We start from the raw sequence: 21,748 nt of genomic DNA, 5'->3' as shown, positions 1-21,748 counted from the left end.
ACGTTGGCTATGTATTTGAAATGATGGATTAAACACACCCGTTTTTGCTACTTCAAGTGTGTTGAAAGTCTCTGAGTGCCGCCGCATGCTGAGATCATTGTTTATATATTAATAATAATATGCTCAAGCGGGCAGCACTCCACCTCCACGGATTTCTCATAAATGATCAGCAACATATCTCAAACATTTAAAATGTTTTAATCTACATTTTTTGCTGTAATCAGCGATAAAATTAAAACGGGGGAGTGAATAACAATGTTCCCAGTATGCAGTGGTTAGTACATAGCAAAAGTGGTCCAAAGATGGACAACCGGTGAATATGCGAAAGGGTCATTGGTTGTCAAGACTCATTGATGCGCGTGGGAAGTGAAGGCTTGCCCATCTGGCCCTATCCAACAAGAGAAACTATAGAAACTGCAGAAAAATTAGAACTAGAAAGGTGTCAGAACACACAGTGCATCGCACCTTGCTGCGTAGCTGCAGACTGGTCACTATGCCCATGCTGGCCCCTGTTTACCGCCTGAAGAGCCTACCATGGGCACATGAGCATCAGAACTGGATCATGGAGTAATATAAGAAGGTGGTCTGGTCTGATGAAGCATGTTTTCTTTTACATCATGTGGGTGGCCGGATGCATGTGCATCATTTACCTGGGAAAGAGATGGCACCAGGATGCACTATGGGAAAAAGTAAAGCTGGCAGAGGCAGTCTGATACTCTGGGTAATGTTCTGCTGGGAAACCTTGGTTCCTGCCATTCATGTGGATGTTACTTTGACACATAATACCTACCTATCATTGTATACCAAGTACTCCCCTGCATGGCAACGGTATTCGCAGATGGCAGTCATCTCTTTCAGCAGCATAATGCGCCCCTGCCACACTGCAAAAATTATTAAAGACAAATCATTAGTAATGAGGCTTTAATGAATTCAGCAATCTCATTGACTCCTCCATGTATATGTACAGGGCCATTTCTAGGGCCTGGTATGCCCGCTGTTGTCTTCTGACACCAGGGCTGGATTAAAGGAGGGACGGAACCTAGGCAATGCAGCACTACATCTATGTCTTTCTCTTATAAAATGATTAAACATGTAGCAAAAATGTACAACATGTACTAGAAGAATAATTCCTCATTGGTAGAAAGTCACTTTGTTTATTTAAAAGCATGGATTATAATGGAAAACACATGAACTATTGATTGATTGAAGTAAAACCGATAAAGTTGGTGCTACAATTACTAAAAACCTATAATAAAGTATACAGTATTGCATTATACAATGATCCAACAGCCTGCACATCACAGAATGGTCTATAACAGATTTCCTTGTGTTTAGCAGACCTGGGGTCATCTACGAAATGTCAATTGTATAATTTATTTTAAAAAATTAATCAAAATAGCTAAAAATCGTTGAAGTTGAAATAGTAATTCATTGTCTTAACTATGTAACCTGTTAAATTGGTAGGTGCCTTGATTCTATCTAATAGACAGGAAAAAAGACACCCAACCGACTTTTCAAACAATTGAATTCCACCCTTTGAGCTCGTCACATTCAGTGACGTAACTGCCATTTGCCTAGACTGACAAATGTTCAGGGGCCCACAAGGTGAAGGGGACCCACCCTGACATCAGTCACTAAATACTGTAGACTAAATACATGATTTAGCTATTCATTTCTGTTTACATAGTACTATTAAGTTACTGTTCACTTCAATTAGAGTGTGACTTCTAATAAAACGATGACCCCAGGGATCGGCAGCACTGTGTGTTTCACAGCCGCAGCAGCACTCAGCTTCTACTTCCTTTATAAGCCCGCCCCCAGACTCCTGAGTTACTATCCAATGGGAGTTTAGGGAGTCTTGCTTATACTGGAAGAACTGAAGCGGAGTGTTGCATTCCAAGTGCAAACACAGCACTGCCGATACCAGGAGACCGGCAACTATCACACATATTACATGTAACATTATGCTCCAAATGTTTTAAACTCGCTTAACTCCCCCCCCCCCCCCCCTTCCATACTATGTGCCACTGATAATGACTAGCAGCTAGGTAAGTGGAACCGATACTTGACGCACCTCCTCACTTATTTCTAATATGCACGATACAGAAATGATTCTAATATCATAAAACATGTAGACCTAAGTGTTTGTAGAAATCAAATAGAAAGCCCATCCTGAGAGTTTGCCAGGGGCCTCCAAGACTAGTTACCGCATTGCTCACATTCATTTTAATAGCACATTTGTTTCAATAGTGTTTCCAAGTTGTATGCACCACTGGAATAAATGGGTCCATTAAAATTAATTGCAAAATATCTGTTCTGGGTCTGTTTAAAGTAATAATTAAATAGGCAGCATGACACGCACCCCCAAATCTACAACCAGCCAGTGTGCTCAACAGCCTGGGCTGGTTTTAGCAATAATGGAGTGGCCAGCTAGTGCCTGTGTGGGAGCAGTAGGAGGGGACTGAAAAGTGCTTAGGCTTTTCTTGGCACCGCTGGGCTGTAGGGCCATGTGTATTGGATAAAACTGGGAACTGTGGAGTTGCAGATTTGCCACCCTAGAGGTCCCAGGCTTGTTCACTAACCCAGTTCTCAGCTCAGATTAGAGTAAAATGAAGTGTAGGAAATATAATTAACATTTAGAGATGCCTGGCATATTTTGGTGTAGGACTACTGTTCCATAACATTTCACCTTGTCAGCCTTGAATCTCTGTTCCACATTCCAGGCAGATGTTACTGTATGGCCTTATACTAACTCAATCCTTTAATACAGAATAAACAGCCATGCTGTAGCAATTCCACAGTTTGCCTTATAAAAATGGGAGGAAGAAATATATCATTCTTAGCTGTCAAAACGTCTTACCCGTGCTGTTCCCATAATCACACAGTGTTCTGAATAACTGCCAATCTCTGTAGATTCTTGCTTTCTGAGTTACAAGTAATTACATGTTCTCTACCATTACCTATATCTATCTATCTATCTATCTATCTATCTATCTATCTATCTATCTATCTATCTATCTATCTATCTATCTATCTATCTTATCTATCTTATCTTATCTATCTTATCTATCTATCATAGAAAATATATTATTAGAGACCTGAAATGAGTGACCATTCATTTTTCAGAAGTTTCACTTCTTACAGACCCTATGGGGAAAGAGGGTTGAAAACTGTTGCACCAATATGCATACAATCTAGTTATACATTCCTTATAATAGTGCCCAAAATATATAAAATTAAATTATCATTTCAAATAAATTCTCTAAAACCCAATCACTGACTTCTCTTTTGTGTGAAGGAAAATAATACAGGGAGTGAGACTAATGAACTATAGGGCTGTTGAACATACGTCCATTCTGGAGCGTATTTTGTGTGTTCTCATACAACATTCTCCAGAACCAAGCGTATGCAAATAGGGGCAATGTATTGATGTGGGCAATTTAGTCGCATCTGCTTTCATGCTGGAAGAGACAGAATTTTCAGCTTTCGCATGTTGACAGAATTGCATGCTATGCAGAGTTGTCTGGATGCATAAATACCCCGTGTATTCAGGCATTTCTTTTGCACCTAGGCTAGGGTTTGGTACAGGTGCATCCTGATGATGAGGACCAGTATCAAAGTAAGTGTACGGACAGGGATAGTCCATCTGCAAGGTGTGTACAACTCTGTATGGAATGTATTAAGCCTTAAAAAGTGATAAAGTGGAAAGTGATAAAGTACCAGCCAATCAGCTTCCTATCTGCCATTTTTCAAACACAGACTGTAACATGCCAGGTATTAAGCTGATTGGCTGATTCTTTATCACTCTTTAAGGCTTAATGCATTTGGGCCATAGTTAGTTCTATGCAGACAGCGCAAGTGCAGTTACGATCAGCATATTCAAATCAAATACTTTTGGGCCATAGTTAGTTCTATGCAGACAGCGCAAGTGCAGTTACGATCAGCATATTCAAATCGGTCCCTATGTCTGATTCTAGTACTGTTTGGCCTTTGCCCTCAGTTAATGCCTTTACCTAGAAGGCAGTTATATTTAAATGTGTTCCAGCAGTAACTTCTGAATGAACTGTGTTTACACAGCTGTATTGGAAGAGTTTCCGGAGAAGTCTCCAGAGCTCACCTTAACCATTTATTAACAGCACTGATCACAAAGAAATGTATATTCAGTGCATCAGCACAGGAGAAGCAGTTCAAAGCATACAGTATCTTAAGGCCCACACACACTGGACGATTTTGAGCTGAAAGCAGCTCACTTTTGGTGTATATGCCCCGGCGATGAGCGCTTCATCGCTGGCAGACGCCGTTCATCTGCTGGTATTACCAGTAGATGAATGGCGGCGTGAGCAGCTTTCCATAGCGTCCTGATATGGAAAGCCATTCACCCCCGCTGACATCGCTGGGCAGGGGGGGAAAGCGCTCAGTGTGTGTGCACTCAGCAATTTTCACCCCAGCGAAGTCAGCCATGCACAGTGTGTATGCACCTTAAGGCAGATGTGTGATAAGTTACATGTGTTTCTGATCCTTTCCCAAATTGGAATGTTTTTTCTCCCCTTGCTTAAGGTGTCATACCTAGATGTTTGTTCTATTTCTAAGTGTATAAAATTCCTGTTTCTGAGGTACCATATAATAAATCTGAAAGCCCTATAATTTTAGGGCTAATTCTCATTTGGGCATAAGTGCATTTTACATGTGGAACAATGGATGAAGGTTGCACACAGGCGTCTGAATCCTTTTGTGGAGTGCGCACGCGCAGCGGCCGCACTGCGTGTGCGCACCCCAGGAGCCCAGCGTGATGCTAAAAGCATTTCTGGGCTGCAATTTCCTCTGCCTGATTGATAGGCATAGGCGGTTTCGGGGCGGGAGGGCGTGTGCCAACGGCATTAGAACGTCGTTGGTGTGGTGCGGTCCAGAAAACGTAGGAGTGTCCGGATTGTTGGGGAGCAGGCCGCGGCAGCTGCGTGACATCACATGCAGCCACTGCAACCCGGGACACGGCGGGTAGCTGCATGCCAGCACGCAGGAGCTGCGCTGGCAGGGAGCTACTCGCCAGGTGCAAAAGCATCGCCACCGTGTGATGCTTTTGGACCTGTGCGGGGGGTAGGGCCTGACATGCGGGGCGGACTAGCCCTGTGCTGGGTGTCCCTCCGCATGTCAGAGTAAATGATCGTAGATGTGCTACATTTAGCACACCTACGATCAGATCTGAATTACCCCCATTGGCCTGAATACTGCTCAAACAAATACGGACCACAAACAAAGACCCATATGTGTCTCTTGCGGGTGCTCTGACCCCTGATGACGATGACTGTTGGCAACTACTGCTGACTGCGTCTTGATCTCCGATCTGTTTCATTACGTATATGATATTTGCAGTTGGGCTGCACAAATTCCAGTTTGAGTTTTTTTAAAGGGGAATAGAAAAGATATTTGTGAGAAATTGTGCTTAATGATTCATTTAATATTGTATTTGAATCCTTATTTTAAATCTATTTTACATTGTAAATGTTATTTAGTATTTATTAATAACACTGGTTATTGTGTCAACCTGTTGTCTCCTGACATAAAATTGGTGCATATACAGTATATCCTGTGAAGCTGCGCCAGCTATGCAACCTGCAGAAAATGCACCCTTTTTTGTGCAAATATGACATCTTTGTTTTTGACGCATCCAACTCTTCATGATCCACTTTATGACCTAATTTCTATTCTGATTATCTGGAGAGAAGCTTCTAAATATTATGTACCTACTGTATTCCTAATTTTATGCATGTCAGGATTATATTAGTCCCTGCAGCAACCATTGCAAAGTGATGCTGCTTGCAAGTGCAAAAGCATACTGTAAGTGGCTGATTCAGTGGGATGTAGTCATGTGACTGCCAATCACTATACCGACGCCGGAATGGTGAGCGTTGGACAGCCCAACATTCATGGGGGTCCACGACACCCAAAGAGTTGGAATAGAACCTGTTGCGAGCGCTAGGGGCAAGGGGCTTCGTTGTGTTCGCCACCTCCCCCCCCCCCCTTCCCTGGGCAATCTGGGGACCAGGAATCCCCGGGTCGGTATGGTGACTGCCGGGATCCAAAACGTCGGTCACCCGAAGCTAACCCGATTCAATTATGGTAAACATCACCACAATGTACCACAAAATCACCACAAAGAACAGCACATCGCGGACATCACATTTCAGTGGATTGCCCCACAGACGTGTGATAGATGAAAGTGTGTGTGTGTGTAATGAAGTATCTGCGCAGTGCATTGTATGGTATAGTTGATGATTTTACAGCTCCAGTCTCCTGTTTCTTTCATTGGCTCACAGATCTTCTTTTGCCATATGTTTAATGAACTACAGTAAAAGAGACTGCATATACCTGCACAGCAGCTTCCAGGTTCATCCCTGATTCAGTAGACTGTTGTAGACTTAGTAGTGTAGACTATGTGTCAATGTGCCTCATGCATCCTGTAGTGCAGGGAAAGGGCTGGCACAGTAAAGAACATAAGTAAGAAATGCAAACAATGATTGTATGCAGCACCTTCCAGGGATCTAATAAAAAATGTCTTATGTATTACTTCATAATGATTGCTGCCGGAGTACAGAGCTGTTATGACATTCAGTACCAGTTATTGCCATCAAAGCTGTAGTCATGGCCCCTCGCCTTCACTTAGCACATTTATGGCTATGAGGGCGGTATTCAATTCTTCCCGCTCTCGTTAGCTCCCGGTGGCAGCTATTCTATTGTTTCTGTTGATGGACACAATATCATAATTGCAGCTCACTACCCTCGGGGGTGGAGAGCTGAAATGCAGGAAAAGTGACCTGTTTGGCCACCCAAACTGAACTTTTTGGGTGTGACCATCAGTTTTATGAGGCTAAATCAAATTGCTATGGGCACAATAGGGGTGAAAAAATAGATCAATTGAATATCTCCCTGTGATCTCCCGTCACTTTAGACGTGAGATCGGGTGCGATATAGCAATTGAATATCACCCAAAATGTTCTGAAGCAAGGTTAGTACATGGAATGTGTATTGACTTGTGGGCACGGGAAGTAGTGTAAGATATCTTCTGTTATTAAAAAAGTGTGGAGAAGGTACATTTAGGGGGTATCCCCTATTTCTCATACGTCCTAGAGGATGCTGGGGACTCCAAAAGGACCATGGGGTTTAGACGGATCCGCAGGAGCTTGGGCACACTATAAAGACTTAAACTGGGTGTGAACTGGCTCCTCCCTCTATGCCCCTCCTCCAGACCTCAGTTAGACTTTGTGCCCAAGAGTGATGGGTCACACACTAGGGGAGCTCTCCTGAGTTTCTCTGAAAGGCTTTGTTAGGTTTTTTATTTTCAGGCAGACATGCTGGCTACAAGCTTCCTGCAGCGAGGGACTAAGGGGAGAGAAGCAGGGCCTACTTCTTCTTAGTTTAAAGGCTCTGCTTCTCGGCTAGTGGACACCATTAGCTCCAGAGGGTTCGATCACTTGGTGCACCTAGCTGCTTGTTCCCGGAGCCGCACCGTCACCCCCCTCACAAAAGCCAGAAGAAAGAAGCCGGGTGAGTATTGGAAGGAAAGAAGACTTCAGACGGCAGAAGACTTCAGTAACGGAGGTACAGCACAGCGGTAGCGCTGTGCTCCATGCTCCCACACACCAACGCACTCACAGGGTGCAGGGCGCTGGGGGGGGAGCGCCCTGGGCAGCAAGTTACTAGTCTTCTTAATGTGATCTGGCATATAAAAGCATTTCGGTGCTGAGGCACCGTGGTTCATTCCCCGCCAGCATGGTTTAGCGTTACGCGCCTTTGTTTCCCCGCCGCCGCTTATACGGGGGGGGGGGGAGCGCCCTAGGCAGCGAGTTAGTTTGTTTTCCAGCTGACTGTTTGCGCTGCCGGGGCTCCATATACAGACCCCCACCGGCGTGTTATGGCGCACTACGCGCCATTCTCCCCCGTCGGCCTCCATGGGTGCAGGGCGCCGGGGGGGGGGTGGCGCCCTGGGCAGCATAGGTATTTTGTGTTTTGGGGGTCCCGGGCGCCGCATACGATAACCCGCCATTAGAGCTGCGGGTGCGCGGCGCGCCGGGGCTCCCGCATGCCGTCGGTTGCCTGGGGTGCAGGGAGCGCGGGGGGGGGGGGGGCGCGCCCTGAGCAGCATTGGTGTCTGTGTGGGTATAGTGTTTTTACACTATAGCCTCACACATAGAGTCAGCGCCATTTTCCCTGCTGTCCCCGCCAAGAAGTTTGTAAAGCACAAACAAAGGGGGGGGGGCATAGTGTTTGGGTGTTATGTTGCCCCTCTCAGATGTAAAACTCCCTGTATATGGGGTCCCCCGGCTCAATATAGGGTTATATATATTTATATTTGAGCGGGCTTAAGCGCGCCGGGAAGGGGCGGAGCTTAGCCCTCACAGAGGAGTCAGCGCCATTTTCCTCAGATCCCCAGCAGGACTTGCTGTGTAGTAAGATGGAGGGGGGCACAGTGTTTTTAATGCTATATGGGTGTCATATAGCATTATGATTGATAATGGACGCATAATCCTTGTTGCAATACATAAATTCACTGTTTCCCTGTTTGTTTACCCACTATCGGTTAGTCGACATATGTCGACAGGTGTGAGGGCTTTGTCACAAGCTGCTGTGGGGATAACTGTCGGCTTCGCCGGCGCATGGCGGTACTTGATTCGGAAAATTAAGTATTAGCACGTTGGTGTTTGTGTGCTTAAAACAGTAAACACGCTAGGGGAGACACAGTTGTTGGTGGATGCCCTGTCGGCATCAACGGTAACCTCCTGGGTAAAAACATTAACAGGCTGTTATTGCCTTGTACCTGTATATATATATTTCTAGGTATATGTGGGGGGAGTATTATCTAAATTGTATTTGTATGCTTCCCTCAGACCCCTCGGGGTTCCAAGATTATTATTATTTTTTACCCGATTACTGTTCCTGGCTGTCGACATTTACTTAGTTTCTGTCGACCATAACGTTCCTGGTAGATCCACTTCGGGGGCATGTCAGTACATGGTCGTACACATTCACAACACATTACTGTCTCTAGGGACCTGACAGGTCTGGACAATCCACTTGCGTATAGGTTATATCTATATGTGTATATATATGTAGATATAGGTTTATATATGCAGGGTTAGGGTATATGTGTTTTATTGTGTATTATATGATGTATATCCAGGAATGCTGAAATAATGGTATTCTTATCATGTGCTGGTCGCTCTGTTGATTAAGCTCTAGATTGGCCGTGACGAGTTGGGTTTCGATCCTCTCAAGGGGTCCGAATATTATTCTCTTCCAGACGTGGAGGGAACATTATGACAGTCAACTCCTGGTCGACGCAGAGCCCGGTCGAAAAGGATCATACACAGGAAGCTAAGTGATATTTTATTTCTATACTTTGACCTTATTTGCACTGTATGCACTTGAGGGAGTGTTGTATTCGGGTAGACATCCGATATAATTACCCTACCCAGAGTGGGTAAGCTTGCCTATGTTGATTCTACCTTTTAACATTGCAGCAGGCTGCAACGTGACAGCAGGATCTCCGAGAGATACTGGGGGGAGGTATTCAGCTATTTGGTGAGGCCTCTGTTCAGTCAACTTCGGCGGATACCACTGGTAAGTCTAACTTCGGGAGTTAGCCTCCTTCACAACGGTTGGTGATGCATTCTTTTGTGGGATGCAGTCGTTTTAACCGGTTCGATGCCGTTCTTTTTTCCTTTTCTGTGCAGACAGTGGAAGGTGAAAAGGTAAGAGTTCTGCAGCCTTGTTAGGTTCTCAGAAGTGGATGTCGTTTTCTGTTTCCTACACATCCACCACTTGTCGCTGAGTCTATCGGGCTGGTCCGGTGTGCACTAGTCTACTAATTTTCATTTGGTCCAGGAATAGACTAAGACCTGTGGGTTTTTATAGAATCCAAAGGGGAACATTCTGAGTTACGGTTGTTTCCCCTTACTGTTTTCTAATAGATCTTGCCGTTCCACTCTGGAAGCGGTGATAGTACGCGACGCCATACAGAGGTGCGTCAGCATCAGGACATTGTCTGGTTGTCCCTGTATAAAGGTGCAAATCGTTGTTTCTCTCTGACTGTTCTTCAACACAGGGATTGGCTGTTGTTTCCAACGGCACAGATGTCGGAGGTGGGTGTCAGAGTAGATAATGACCGGTTAAGGTTCGGTGTTTTCCGGTGAAAAGAGGTCTGAAGATCCAGAGTTGGATCAGCTTTGCTGTGCCACTTCATCACTGTGTTCCGTTACTAAAACAGTTGGGTGCGGCCTACGAGGTTTTTTTTTGGTGGGCAGGTCTAATGCCAGAGTGGCTTTCAAGAGACCATTTGGGATTGTGGTCCAGGTCTCACCTGCACATGCACCAGAATATAATCCTTACGGCCAGGACGTCGCTCCTGTGGTGTCTGCTCGGTTCTCTTCTTCTAGAGGGATGAAGGTTCGGGTTCCAGGTGTAGATCCTGGTGTCCGTGCATACAGATCTCTGAGGCTGGGGAGCAGTCCTTGTAAGGGACGTATTTCCAGGGATGAGGTCAAGTTGGAAAGCTTGTCTGCAATAGCCTTTCTTGAATTAAGGGTTACTTCTGACGAACGTATTCTTCGTGGTCTGCCCGTGTTCGTTCTGCCAGACGACTTGTCGGCAGTGGCGTTAATAAGCCGCTATGGCGGAACAAGGAGAAAAGTGGCAATGCCAGAAGATGCACAGTTTTGCTGTTGGGTGGAAAGTCTGGTAATCGCTATATTAGCGGTCTTCGTACCGGGGGTGAACGACTGAAAAATTGATTTCCTCTGCTGGCGCATTCTCCATCCGGGAGAAATTCAGTCAGCGTCAAGAAGTTTTCACAGAAGTGACAAGTTTTTGAGGAATGTCGCTATTGGTCAGGTGGACGTCTTGCCTCAACGAGAGGCCTCAGTGATATTGTTCCAGGTCAAGGGACACTCAAGCTATAGCAGTGGACACCCTCGTGACACCGTGAGTGTTTTTAGTCGGTCTATGTGGCCTCTCCATTTTCACGTTTCTGAAAGTGCTAAGCGTAAGATGAACAAAGGTTCCGGTGATCCCCTTGGATCCGGGCTAGCCAAGGAGGGTTGGCTATCCAATTTTTTCATGGTTTACTCATAGAAGATTTCTGCCCTCTTCCTTTACGTGAGGAACTGTTACAACAAGATCAGGGCGTGTATCATGTCTTACCGCGGCTGCGTCTGACGGCGGGGCGGTTGAATGCTATATCCTAATTCGAACGGGTGTTCCCAGTGAAGTAGTTTCCTCAATTCTTCAGGCTAGGAAAGAACTAACGGCAAAGCGTTACCACCGTAGTTGGCGTAACTATGTGTCTCAGTGTGTATCCAGGAAGGCTCCTATGGAAGACTTTCAGCTAGGTCGTGCTTATCCATACTTTACAAGCCGGTGTGGATGCAAGCCTAATAAGTTTCTTTACAAAATTTCTCTGTTGGAAAGTGGTCATGCTATAGGCTTTGACGTCCGCAAGGCGGGTGTTGGAAGTGGTGGTTTTGTCTCACAAGAGCCTTGTTTGATCTTTCAGGTGGATAGAGAGGAATTGAGTACTCGGTTGGTAGGTCTGGGTTTCGCAGAAATCGGCCTATTTTGATGCCGATGGTTACTTAGGCATTAGCTGATTCAAATTCCCTCGGTCTAGCCAGGGGTTTGAGTATGTAGGTCGCCAATTTGGCTCAGTTTGGAGAAACAGCGGCTCTGTTTGTCTGGTATGTTCCCAGCATGGTTTGGGAGACTGCGTTATGCAGTCTGTTACACGCTGAATCTGTGATGCGGTTTGGCATGTTCGTTATACGGCTGGATTGCCGTCACCGAAGTCGCTGGAGGTCCATTCTTTAGGAAGATGGGCTTTTCTTGGGCGGATGCCCGAGGAGTCTCGGCGGTTCAACTTTGCAGAGCGGATTATTGGTCGGGATCAAACGCTTTTGCTATGCTCTACAAGTTTGATACCCTGATTTTTGGGGACCTTTTGTTTGCTCATTCGGTGATGCAGAGTAGTCCGCACTCTCCTGCCCGTTTTGGAGCTTTGGTATAAACCCCATGGTCCTTTTGGAGTCCCCAGCATCCTCTAGGACGTATGAGAAAAAAGGATTTTAGTACCTACCGGTAAATCCTTTTCTCTTAGTCCGTAGAGGATGCTGGGCGCCCGTCCCAGTGCGTACGGTGTCTGCAGTTATTGCTTTTGGTTACACCCTGGTGGTGTGTCTTCTCTGTCAGGCGGTTGCTACCGTTCATGCCATGGCATGCGGGGTCTTATTTTTGCTTATGTGGACACACGGTTTGTGTTACATATTCTCTCAGCATGTGGCTGTGTTTTGTTCATGCCATTGGCTGGTATTCTACTGAATGCCACGTTCTACGGTGTGTTTGAGGTGTGAGCTGGTAGGACACTCACTGTGTTTATCACAATAAATTCTTTCCTCGAAATGTCCATCTCTCCTGGGCACAGTTTTCTAACTGAGGTCTGGAGGAGGGGCATATAGGGAGGAGCCAGTTCACACACAGTTTAAGTCTTTATAGTGTGCCCAATCTCCTGCGGATCCGTCTATACCCCATGGTCCTTTTGGAGTCCCCAGCATCCTCTACGGACTAAGAGAAAAGGATTTACCGGTAGGTACTAAAATCCTATTTTTACAGGGGATAACTAGCATTTTCCTCGCGACAGAAGGACTTGACTTTTCCACATCAACTGAGTGATCAAACTCAGGTGTTGTCTTTTTTTTTATTTCTTTTTTAATGGAACAGGTTTTTTGCAAGTTTTAGCTTAATTTCTATGGAAAATTGCATTACTAGGTGGATTTTTGCCTGTTTAATAAACGCATTCAAGTACACAGAAAAAACTATTGCCATGTCTTCTCACTTTTTAGACTCATTTAATGCATAAGTCAAGCTGAAACAAGCTATATTTGTGGACCAAAAAATAAAATAAGGAAATTGAAGGGCTTGTCAAAACGTGGTAATAGAAGGATCCTTAATTTTCAGATGGATCCCTCTATTATGAGATAGTTCCAAGACTAGTGGACACGCACCTTGAAATACACATGGGGAACAAAGAGGCAGCTTTGTGTAAATACAAAGTCAGTGTGCATCCGCTTTTATTGCACTTTGTAAATTAGCTTTATATTTAACATAGAAGTTGATGGTAGATAAGAACCACTTGGCTCATCTAGTATTCCCCTTTTTACCTTATGGTAACCTCAACCCTATTTGATCCTCAGTTCTTTGTAAGCATATTCTTATGTCTATCCCAAGCATGTTTAAACAGTTTCTCTACTGTCTTAGCTTCTACCACCTTTGATGGAATGCTATTCCACCTATAAACTACCCTTTCTGCAAAGTACATTTTCCTCAAATTTCCTTTGAACCTACCACCTTCCAGTTTCAGCTTGTGTCCTCATGTTCTAATATTTAATGTGTAAGTAGCCTAATTGTTTCTATAAAGTTGAGCAGAGGTTCTGCAAGGAGGACCCCAGTTAATTATTTAAAGCAAAATCCTCCATTCCAGAGTGGGGCATGAATATGTCTTTTTATTCTATAATGGCATCAGCTCTTGCATCTTGCACTAAATGTTAATTGCATCCCAGTTCCACAGCACAGGAGTATAGGAACGCTACATCAGCATAAGGCAGCATTAAACACTAAACTATATAAATCAGATCTCTTGGAGATGCCATTTTGAACTGGCATCAGTGCTTTGCTCACAGAACTGTTACTGTTCAGATACATTCACATCAAAGAAGCAAACCGATAACTTGCAGTGTGTTAATCATGCTAAATAATAAAAGACTTTTACACATTTACATTTTGAACTAAAAGGAATTATGGCACCATACTATTTAGGTCTTGGAGTAAATTTTAGGATACACGCTATACTGTTACATAAATATGTATTTACAATAAATTCATTGTAATATTTGTATAATTTGACACCAGATTTGACAATTTGACACCAGAGATATTTTTGGATCACAACCCAGAGGTTCTGACCACCTGTCCCAAAGCACTCCATCTACTTATTTATGTTGCGCCTCATCCTCCAAATGTTAATATAAAACAAATGTTAAAACTCCCCCAAAAATAATAGGCTATACTTTATTAAAAAAATTGTGCCGATACCCCCATAAAAGGATCAGTTACAACGTACCACAACAAAAAGTGTGTGTGTACATGTATGTGTTTGTGATTTCTTATTTGAAGCTGTGAGTGTCGCATCTTCACGTTGGTATTTGTATTACATGAGGGCACCGGCTGCAGCTATCTGGTTGCTTTGGGTGTGCCAAACCATCAAGTGTGTGTGTGTGTGTATGTATGTATGTTTGTTTGTTTGTTTGTATGTATGTATGTATGTATGTATGTATGTATATATATATATATATATATATATATATAAGAGCCGTGTCTGGCAGTACATCTCCTCTGAGGGCAACACTTACTATAGATAAGCACAGAACTTTTTGAACTCTCTGCGCGCGCACACACACACACACACACACACACACACACACACACACACACACGTACGTTTTATTGATTCCAATTAATTTATTCCAGGAGATCATTTAGAAAATGTGGATGATGAGGAGAGTTTACCACAGAAAGACCTGCACAAAAAAACAGATCTTTACCAACTTCAGAAGGTCAGTATTACATTTATAATAACGTAAAGTGTTTGTATTTATGATATGCATATTGATTATCCATTTTCTTTCACTTAATTACTTTAAGGAGTTAAAATACAGCCCAGTATTTTATAGTTGTCATGAGACGAAGGTAGTTCTCCTTGATGAAGTGATAGCACTTGATTATCATTTATAAATTAAAGGTACTTGGTCAGAAAATGTTTGGAAAATCCTGCTGTAAGCTGCTAGCTAAATACACCAGTGCGAGTCTAAGAAATCCATTTTGTAGATTTTATTCTCTGTATGTTTGTAGTAAAAAATATAAATATTTGCATGTTTTAATGTGACTCATTTCAACTCTTAAAAGTTTTGACAGTCGCACTGGAATCCGGACAGTGAAAGCTGCGAGAACAAGTAGGAGAGAGCGGCACAGTCTGCCAATAATATCCCTTTCACACCACACAAATAACACGGTATCGACCTAGCATATTTCCGGCTCGGCGTGCGGTGTGAAAGCGCCATTGTCGAAATCCCGGGTCGCCTGTCCTGTTATTCCCAGGTTGAATACCGGGTCAGTGGCAGCGTAAACGGGCTCCCGAGTCAATGGGACCCGTTCACTACAACAGGGAGAGGCGGTGCGGAGATGATAACCCAGCACCGCCTCTGCTGCCGGCTCCGCCCCACACTGCTATGGCAACCCACCCGGCATATTGCCGGGTGGGGGAAGCCAGCAGTAGCGTCCATGCCAGATCCCACCCGGGAAGGACCCGTTTCCAATTCCCGAGTGGGATCCGGTATTGGTGATGTGAAAGGGGTTTTACCTAATTCTTGTGGATTAAGCTTAATTGCTGCTACTCTGAATCTTGCAATGTTGGGGCCCTGTGTGCAAAAAGACATAGGTACATGAAATATGGAAGCATAGATTAAGTCAACACATTAAGCTTCCCTCCTACTGCGATCAGCCCTGCCATTGAATCAATAGCACCCACAACTTGAATAACTAGGCGCACCCCTGCAACCAACTAATGATAACATTTGATATAAACAGCAATTCCCCCCAATCAGTCCAGACATTACATTTAATCATTTTCACATTAAATAAACATATTTGCTCCCAAACAGCCTAAACATTAAATAATTGGTATTCACATTTAATTAATAGCCCTCCTCTTGTAAATCAGCCCGCATAAAATTAATAACCCCAAACCACGCCACCAAAACTAAATGAACACCATTATGACCCCACTAATAAATGGAAAATCCTCACAAATAAATGATCTCTCACCCACTATTAAATAATTAACCCATAACCCACCATTTCATGATTATCACCTCCCCAGATCAGCCCAGAGAGAGACACGGGTAATATGCTCCCAGTACAACCTGTTAAGCAAAAAAGGAAAACATGCCTTAAAAGGGGCATATAATTTAATAAAAGTACAGTAAGTTGCAATTCACATCTCTTGATCCTTCCATTACTTTGTATGAAAAATGCCAGGTTACTTGTTCTGTAAAAAAAACACATGCATTCTGTGATTATAGATTGTCATCAGACAATCCACAGTATCTTTAATCATGTAAATTAATACATTAAAACTATGAATACCTACAAAAGTAATATAATGATGTATCTGCTTTATGGTGGGCATGAGCAGTATGAAAATAAAAGTCCATCTTTAAATGTATCCCTAAATGCTCTCGCTGAGGACGGGATGTATCATGCATCACATATTGCATGTGATACATCCTGCCACCTATCGCATGCATTGCAGCGTTTATTAACATCAGATGTATCAATAAATGCGATTAAAGCCACAAAGGAAAGTTCTTCCGACAAGAGCTGTCCTTTACGTAGTGAGGACTTTCGGGAGTTCTACTGTGCATGTGTAGCCGTTGACCTGTGCATTTGCAAGCCATGGTCGGGGGGATTTTAACGGTCAGAGAGGAACCTGAAGAAAGTTAAACTCTGCGTTAAGAAGCACATAGGTTTCTATAGGCCACACTATCTAAAGATGGCATTGTCTATTGGTAAAAAGTTGCGGGAAATACTTGATGCATACTGGACTTCATAGCCCCATAGCATTCTATGGGGGCTGCAGTGCCAGAGATCCGCAGTACATATCTGCTGCAAACCACTTCTATGCATTTAGGGATTGCGCAAAATGTCCAAAAAAGGCAACTTTTTCTTGACAGCATTTTTGAGGTTATTTCATCCCACAAAAGTACTTACAGTTTTGTTTTACAATAGATTCATCAGGCAATTTAGAACATATAATTAGGAGATGTGGCACTTGGTGAACTGTTTGTGTTACATTATATTGTATAATAGAGCTTACACTTATTAGTTTAATAAAAATGTGCAGGGTAATATATGACCTTAACGTTCATATCCTTAGAAACTTCGGCAGACACACCTCAAACTCTCTTGAGTATATCAGTCGTGCATTGCCTTGAGTAAGCCACCGGAAAAGACGTTTGTCTTCCTCCTACCTCCTCCTCAGACTTAATATGACGAGTAAAGCTATGTAATATACTTTGTGCACTCTCAAAGATAGCAACAAGGGACTCATAAAATGTCTGAAGCTGGATAAGTGCTCTGTCATACATTTGCACTGAAGACAAAGGTGGACTCGGTGGTTTTTCTTTCATATTCTGCTATATGATCACATTTAAAACTTTACAGATTTAAATTTGAGTTCGCCAATGGGTCAGAAGAGCGTTTTATTAGAACCTGATGTTAAGATGATTTGTTTAGGCAGCTTGTATCTCGTATTTAATACATTGGCTTTCCCTTTTCTAGACTCTATTAGAAATGAAAGAAACAAGAAGAACAAAGAAACTGAATAAGTTTGAATCCCTTCGCCTTGAAGTGGTGGACTTTCTCGATAGCTTTGTTAGGTGCGTGTCAGCAGCATGGTTTCATATTTTACTGTAACCTTTGATCAACGTTCCATTTATTTTATGCATGTGTTTAGCCTGCCATGTGCTTCTCTGATACAGAGGCATACAATATACTCAACTTATGGCCTGATATATGCAGCATCTTAATGGAAACAAAATATCTTGTTTGTTATATGTTTTTGTTTATAGAAGTTACTATTAGGTTTTATTTATACCGCATCACAATTGTTCCGCAGTGCCTTAGCTAGGATAGAACATACAGCCACAGTACATAACACGAGGGTGATCAAACAGGACCGTAAAAGACAACTTCACAATGCTTCATAATTACAACCCAAGCATTACATAATTACATAGAGACCACAAAAGGATAGTAGGTCATGTTAACAAGAGCTATGGAGGACACACAGAAGGAAAGGGAAGCCGAGTTAGGTAGTGCAGAGGCTGCAGATTTAGGATCAATGGTGGTAGGCTTAAATGAAGAAATTAGTTTTAATGTTACAGTTGAAGGCCTGGAGACTGCATGAAGGTCTGATAGTTTGGTAGGGCATGTCAGGGATTGGGAGCTGCCCTTTAGAAATGCTGGAGGTGGGAATTTGCATAGGTTTGATAGGGCTTTGTTGGTGAGTGAGAGGAGTTAAAACTTCCTTAGTCACAGAGTAGGAGCCAGCAGTGCAGCATGACCCCAGAGTGATGTAACCAGGAAGCTTCAATACAAGGCCACGCCGCCATGGTGATGTAAACAAGGGACTTCTCCAAGGCCACACCCACTTTCCATGAAGCCATAACCCTATTTGTCCGAAGACGCGCATGGGGGGCTAGTGGTGCCGTCACTGGCTGAGTGTAAGGCAAGAAAAGAGTTGAGAGTTTTGATAGCTTTCTGAGCTAGATAGGGCCTTATATTGGAAATGTAGGTAGAAATGGGAAAATTAGGAGAGGGACTGAATGCAGAGGTGAGATTGAGAGGAAAGAATTGAGGGTTACACTTAGACAGCGAACATGGGGAGAGGAGGGTGTCCTGTTTGGGGCAAAGATGATGGTAATGTTTTAAGCAGTAAGCAAAAACAAAAGATAGTACAAGTTTTAAGGAATTATACTTTTATTTGTTTTATTGTAATTTACCACATGGTTTTAAAATTGTAAGCATTTTTATACAAAATTAATATTGACGCAACATTTATTTTAAACTTTCTCCTGCAGGGTCCACAGATTATCCACGGGATAAACATTGGGATGTGAGGTAGCGTCAGTGCATTGGCACCAACAATCAAAAGCTTTCGGCCTCCCAGAATGCAACAGGCCAGTCCACTATATCCCCGCCTCCTGGCTCAGGAAATTCAGTTTTTATGTTGGTATGGCAGGAGTCGTACCATGATCTTTGGGCTGCTGATTTTGGCAGCTATAAGCTTGTTATTTAAATTGGACAAAGTCGTGCCTGGTTCCATCACAACGGTTGACGCACTTGGGGGATCTATTAGATTTGGGTCTTTAGAGAGTCATTTTACCTCTGAACAAGATATCCACAATATAGTCGAGGATTCAGGAGCTGCTACACAGTCAAAGGGTATCCATTCACGCAGCAATGCGTGTGATGGGATCTATGGTGTCGACATTCGACATGGAGTATGCGCAGTTCCACTCGAGGCCTCTACAACGTCTGATCATTTCCAAATGGAATGGGTTCCATTAGACAATAAAAACTCAGACTATGATCCATCCTCTGGAAGTAAGGAGGTCATTAGACTGGTGGCTACAGACGTCCCATCTGGACAAAGGGAGACCCTTTTGGATCTCAGATTGGGAGGTTCTGCTAACGGATGCCAGTCTGCAAGGCTGGGGTGCAGTGTCAGAAAAAAGTTGCTTCCAAAGGGCAGTGGTCCAAGGAAGAAAGTTGCCTGCCAATAAATATATTCGAACTCCGGGCCATATATATGGCACTAATTCAGGCAAAGGACATTCTCCAGGGGAAACCAGTTCAAATTTGCTTAGTCAATGCAACGGCAGTAGCGTACCTCAATCATTAGGGGGGAACTCGTAGCCAAACACCAATGAAGGAGGTAAGCCGCAAGTTAAGGTGGGCAGACCTTCATCATCCATCCTTGTCCCCAGTGTTCATTCTGGGAGTCCAAAACTGGGAAGCGGATTTTCTCAGTCGACACGCCATTCATGCAAACAAATGGGCTTTACACCTCGAGGTCTTCCAGACTCTGGTAGACAAGTGGGGGTTACCAGAGATACAGTAGATCTCATGGCTTCCCGTCAGAACAACAAAGTTCCCGCATACGGGTTAAGGACAAAGGATCCCAAAGTGACATTTGTGGATGCCCTGTCAGTAAGATGGGACTTTCGTCTGGCTTATGTGTTTCCACCGATCGCCCTGTTACCCAGGGTGATGCGAAAGCTAAAACAGGGAAAGGATGCCGTGATACTAATAACTCCGGCTGGGCCCAGAAGACATTAGTACACAGATCTGCAGAGGCTGTTGATGGATGCTCCATTCCTACTCCCTCAACATCCAGATCTACTGTCTCCGGGTCCTTGCTATTACAAGCACCTGGATCGGCTGTCTTTGACGGCGTGGCTCTTGAGACTTCCATCATGAAAGCAAGAGGATTTTCACAACAGGTAATTCAAACAATGCTCAGAGCAAGGAAATCATCCTCGGCTCGCATTTATTATCAAATATGGCAAGCCTATATTCAGTGGTGCAGTGACAGGAAATTTGACGCTAGTTCTTTCAGAGTTTCCAGGGTCCTAGCATTCCTTGAGGCAGGAATGGACAAATGTCTACGGGTGGTGTTTAATTCCACCTCAACGAAGAAATTGTACTACCGGCCTTGCAAGGGCCGGATCTTTCTGCGGGAGATGCATCCTAGGACATAGTCCGTGCTTTAAGGATCTACGTGGATCATACCAGTGCCATCAGAAAGACAGAATCTCTCTACGTTCGCTACGGATTTCACAAGAGAAGATGGCCTGCTGACAAGCAGACACTGGCGAGGTGGCTTCGGTTGAGTATTCAGAAGCATATTCTCAAGCTGATCTCCCTATTCCGGCTAATGTCTCTGCTCACTCTACTCGTAAGGTAGGGCCTTCATGGGCAGCACAACGTGGTGCTTCAGCTGAACAGATATGTAAGGCATCCACATGGTCTTCCATTAACACATTCATTAGACATTATGCCTTTGATACCTTTGCCTCTCAGGACGCTGAATTCGGGCAAAGGATTCTCCTATCCAGTCAGGAGCGTCCCCTCCACTAAATTTGCTTTGGGGCATCCCAATGTTTATCCTGTGGATAATCTGTGGACCCTGCAGGAGAAATACGTAGTTATGGTAGACTTACCGTCGATAACTCTATTTCTCCTAAGTCCACAGGGATCCTATCCTGACACACCTGATTTGCGGATCCTTTCACCTACTAACCTTTTCCTTCATGTACGGAAGGGGGTGCATGTGTGTTCTTCTCGCCTGATTAGGGCTCTCTATAATGCTTCTGCCTTGAGCTTTGGAAAACAGAATTGCCTGAGCCAGGAGGCGGGGATATAGAGGACTAGCCCGTTGCATTCTGGGAGGCTGAAAGCTTTTGATTGCTGGTGCCAATCCGCTGACGCTCCCTCATATCCCAATGTTTATCCTATGGATACTGTGGAATTAGGAGAAATAGAGTTATTGACGGTAAGTCTACCATAACTACGTATTTCAAATATATTGAGTAAAATCACTTTAAATAATATAAAAAATATATAATTTGATCCAGCTAGTTAGCTTTTACATATTTTTCATTGTGATCAACATGGAATCCAAAGATATAGGTTAAAGTGAGACAGTGTGCAATAATTATAAGCTTTATTCCATTGAACACCTATGGGTTGACATGGAAAGACGCTGACTCTCGTCCCCTTCTTTCTGGCCAGGCCAGATTTCAGGTTTTCACACTATGTGGGATATTTATCAAAGCTTGGAGGGAGATAAAGTATCAACCAATAAGCTCCAAACTGTCATTTTACAGGCTGTATTTGATAAATGACGGAAGTTGATTAATACTTTCCCTCAACACTTTATCTCTCTCCATCTTTGATAAGTCTCCCCCTATGATTGTTAAATTGTTTTTTTTTTTTTATTTAAAAATTTCTGTTTCTTGACATTTTCTTGGGGGGGCTAAAGAGCTTTCTTATAGCAACATGTGTTCATAAGTAGACTTTTATTTTG

General features: G+C 43.6%; 1 protein-coding gene across 4 annotated transcripts in view; it reads left to right on the top strand.

Annotated features, from left to right (window-relative positions):
• Positions 1 to 21,748, top strand: part of ORC3 (origin recognition complex subunit 3) — a 234,743-nt gene that overhangs the window by 193,344 nt on the left and 19,651 nt on the right. For all 4 annotated transcript variants that reach the window (XM_063916932.1, XM_063916929.1, XM_063916930.1 and 1 more), the window contains exons 16-17: positions 14,569 to 14,654; positions 17,437 to 17,534. In XM_063916932.1, coding sequence (XP_063773002.1) covers positions 14,569 to 14,654; positions 17,437 to 17,534 — 184 coding nt within the window. The remainder of the gene's footprint in view (positions 1 to 14,568; positions 14,655 to 17,436; positions 17,535 to 21,748) is intronic.

The sequence above is a fragment of the Pseudophryne corroboree genome, chromosome 4, assembly GCF_028390025.1.
Source record: "Pseudophryne corroboree isolate aPseCor3 chromosome 4, aPseCor3.hap2, whole genome shotgun sequence".
Taxonomy (NCBI): domain Eukaryota; kingdom Metazoa; phylum Chordata; class Amphibia; order Anura; family Myobatrachidae; genus Pseudophryne; species Pseudophryne corroboree.
This window is presented reverse-complemented; position numbering and strand designations above follow the sequence as displayed.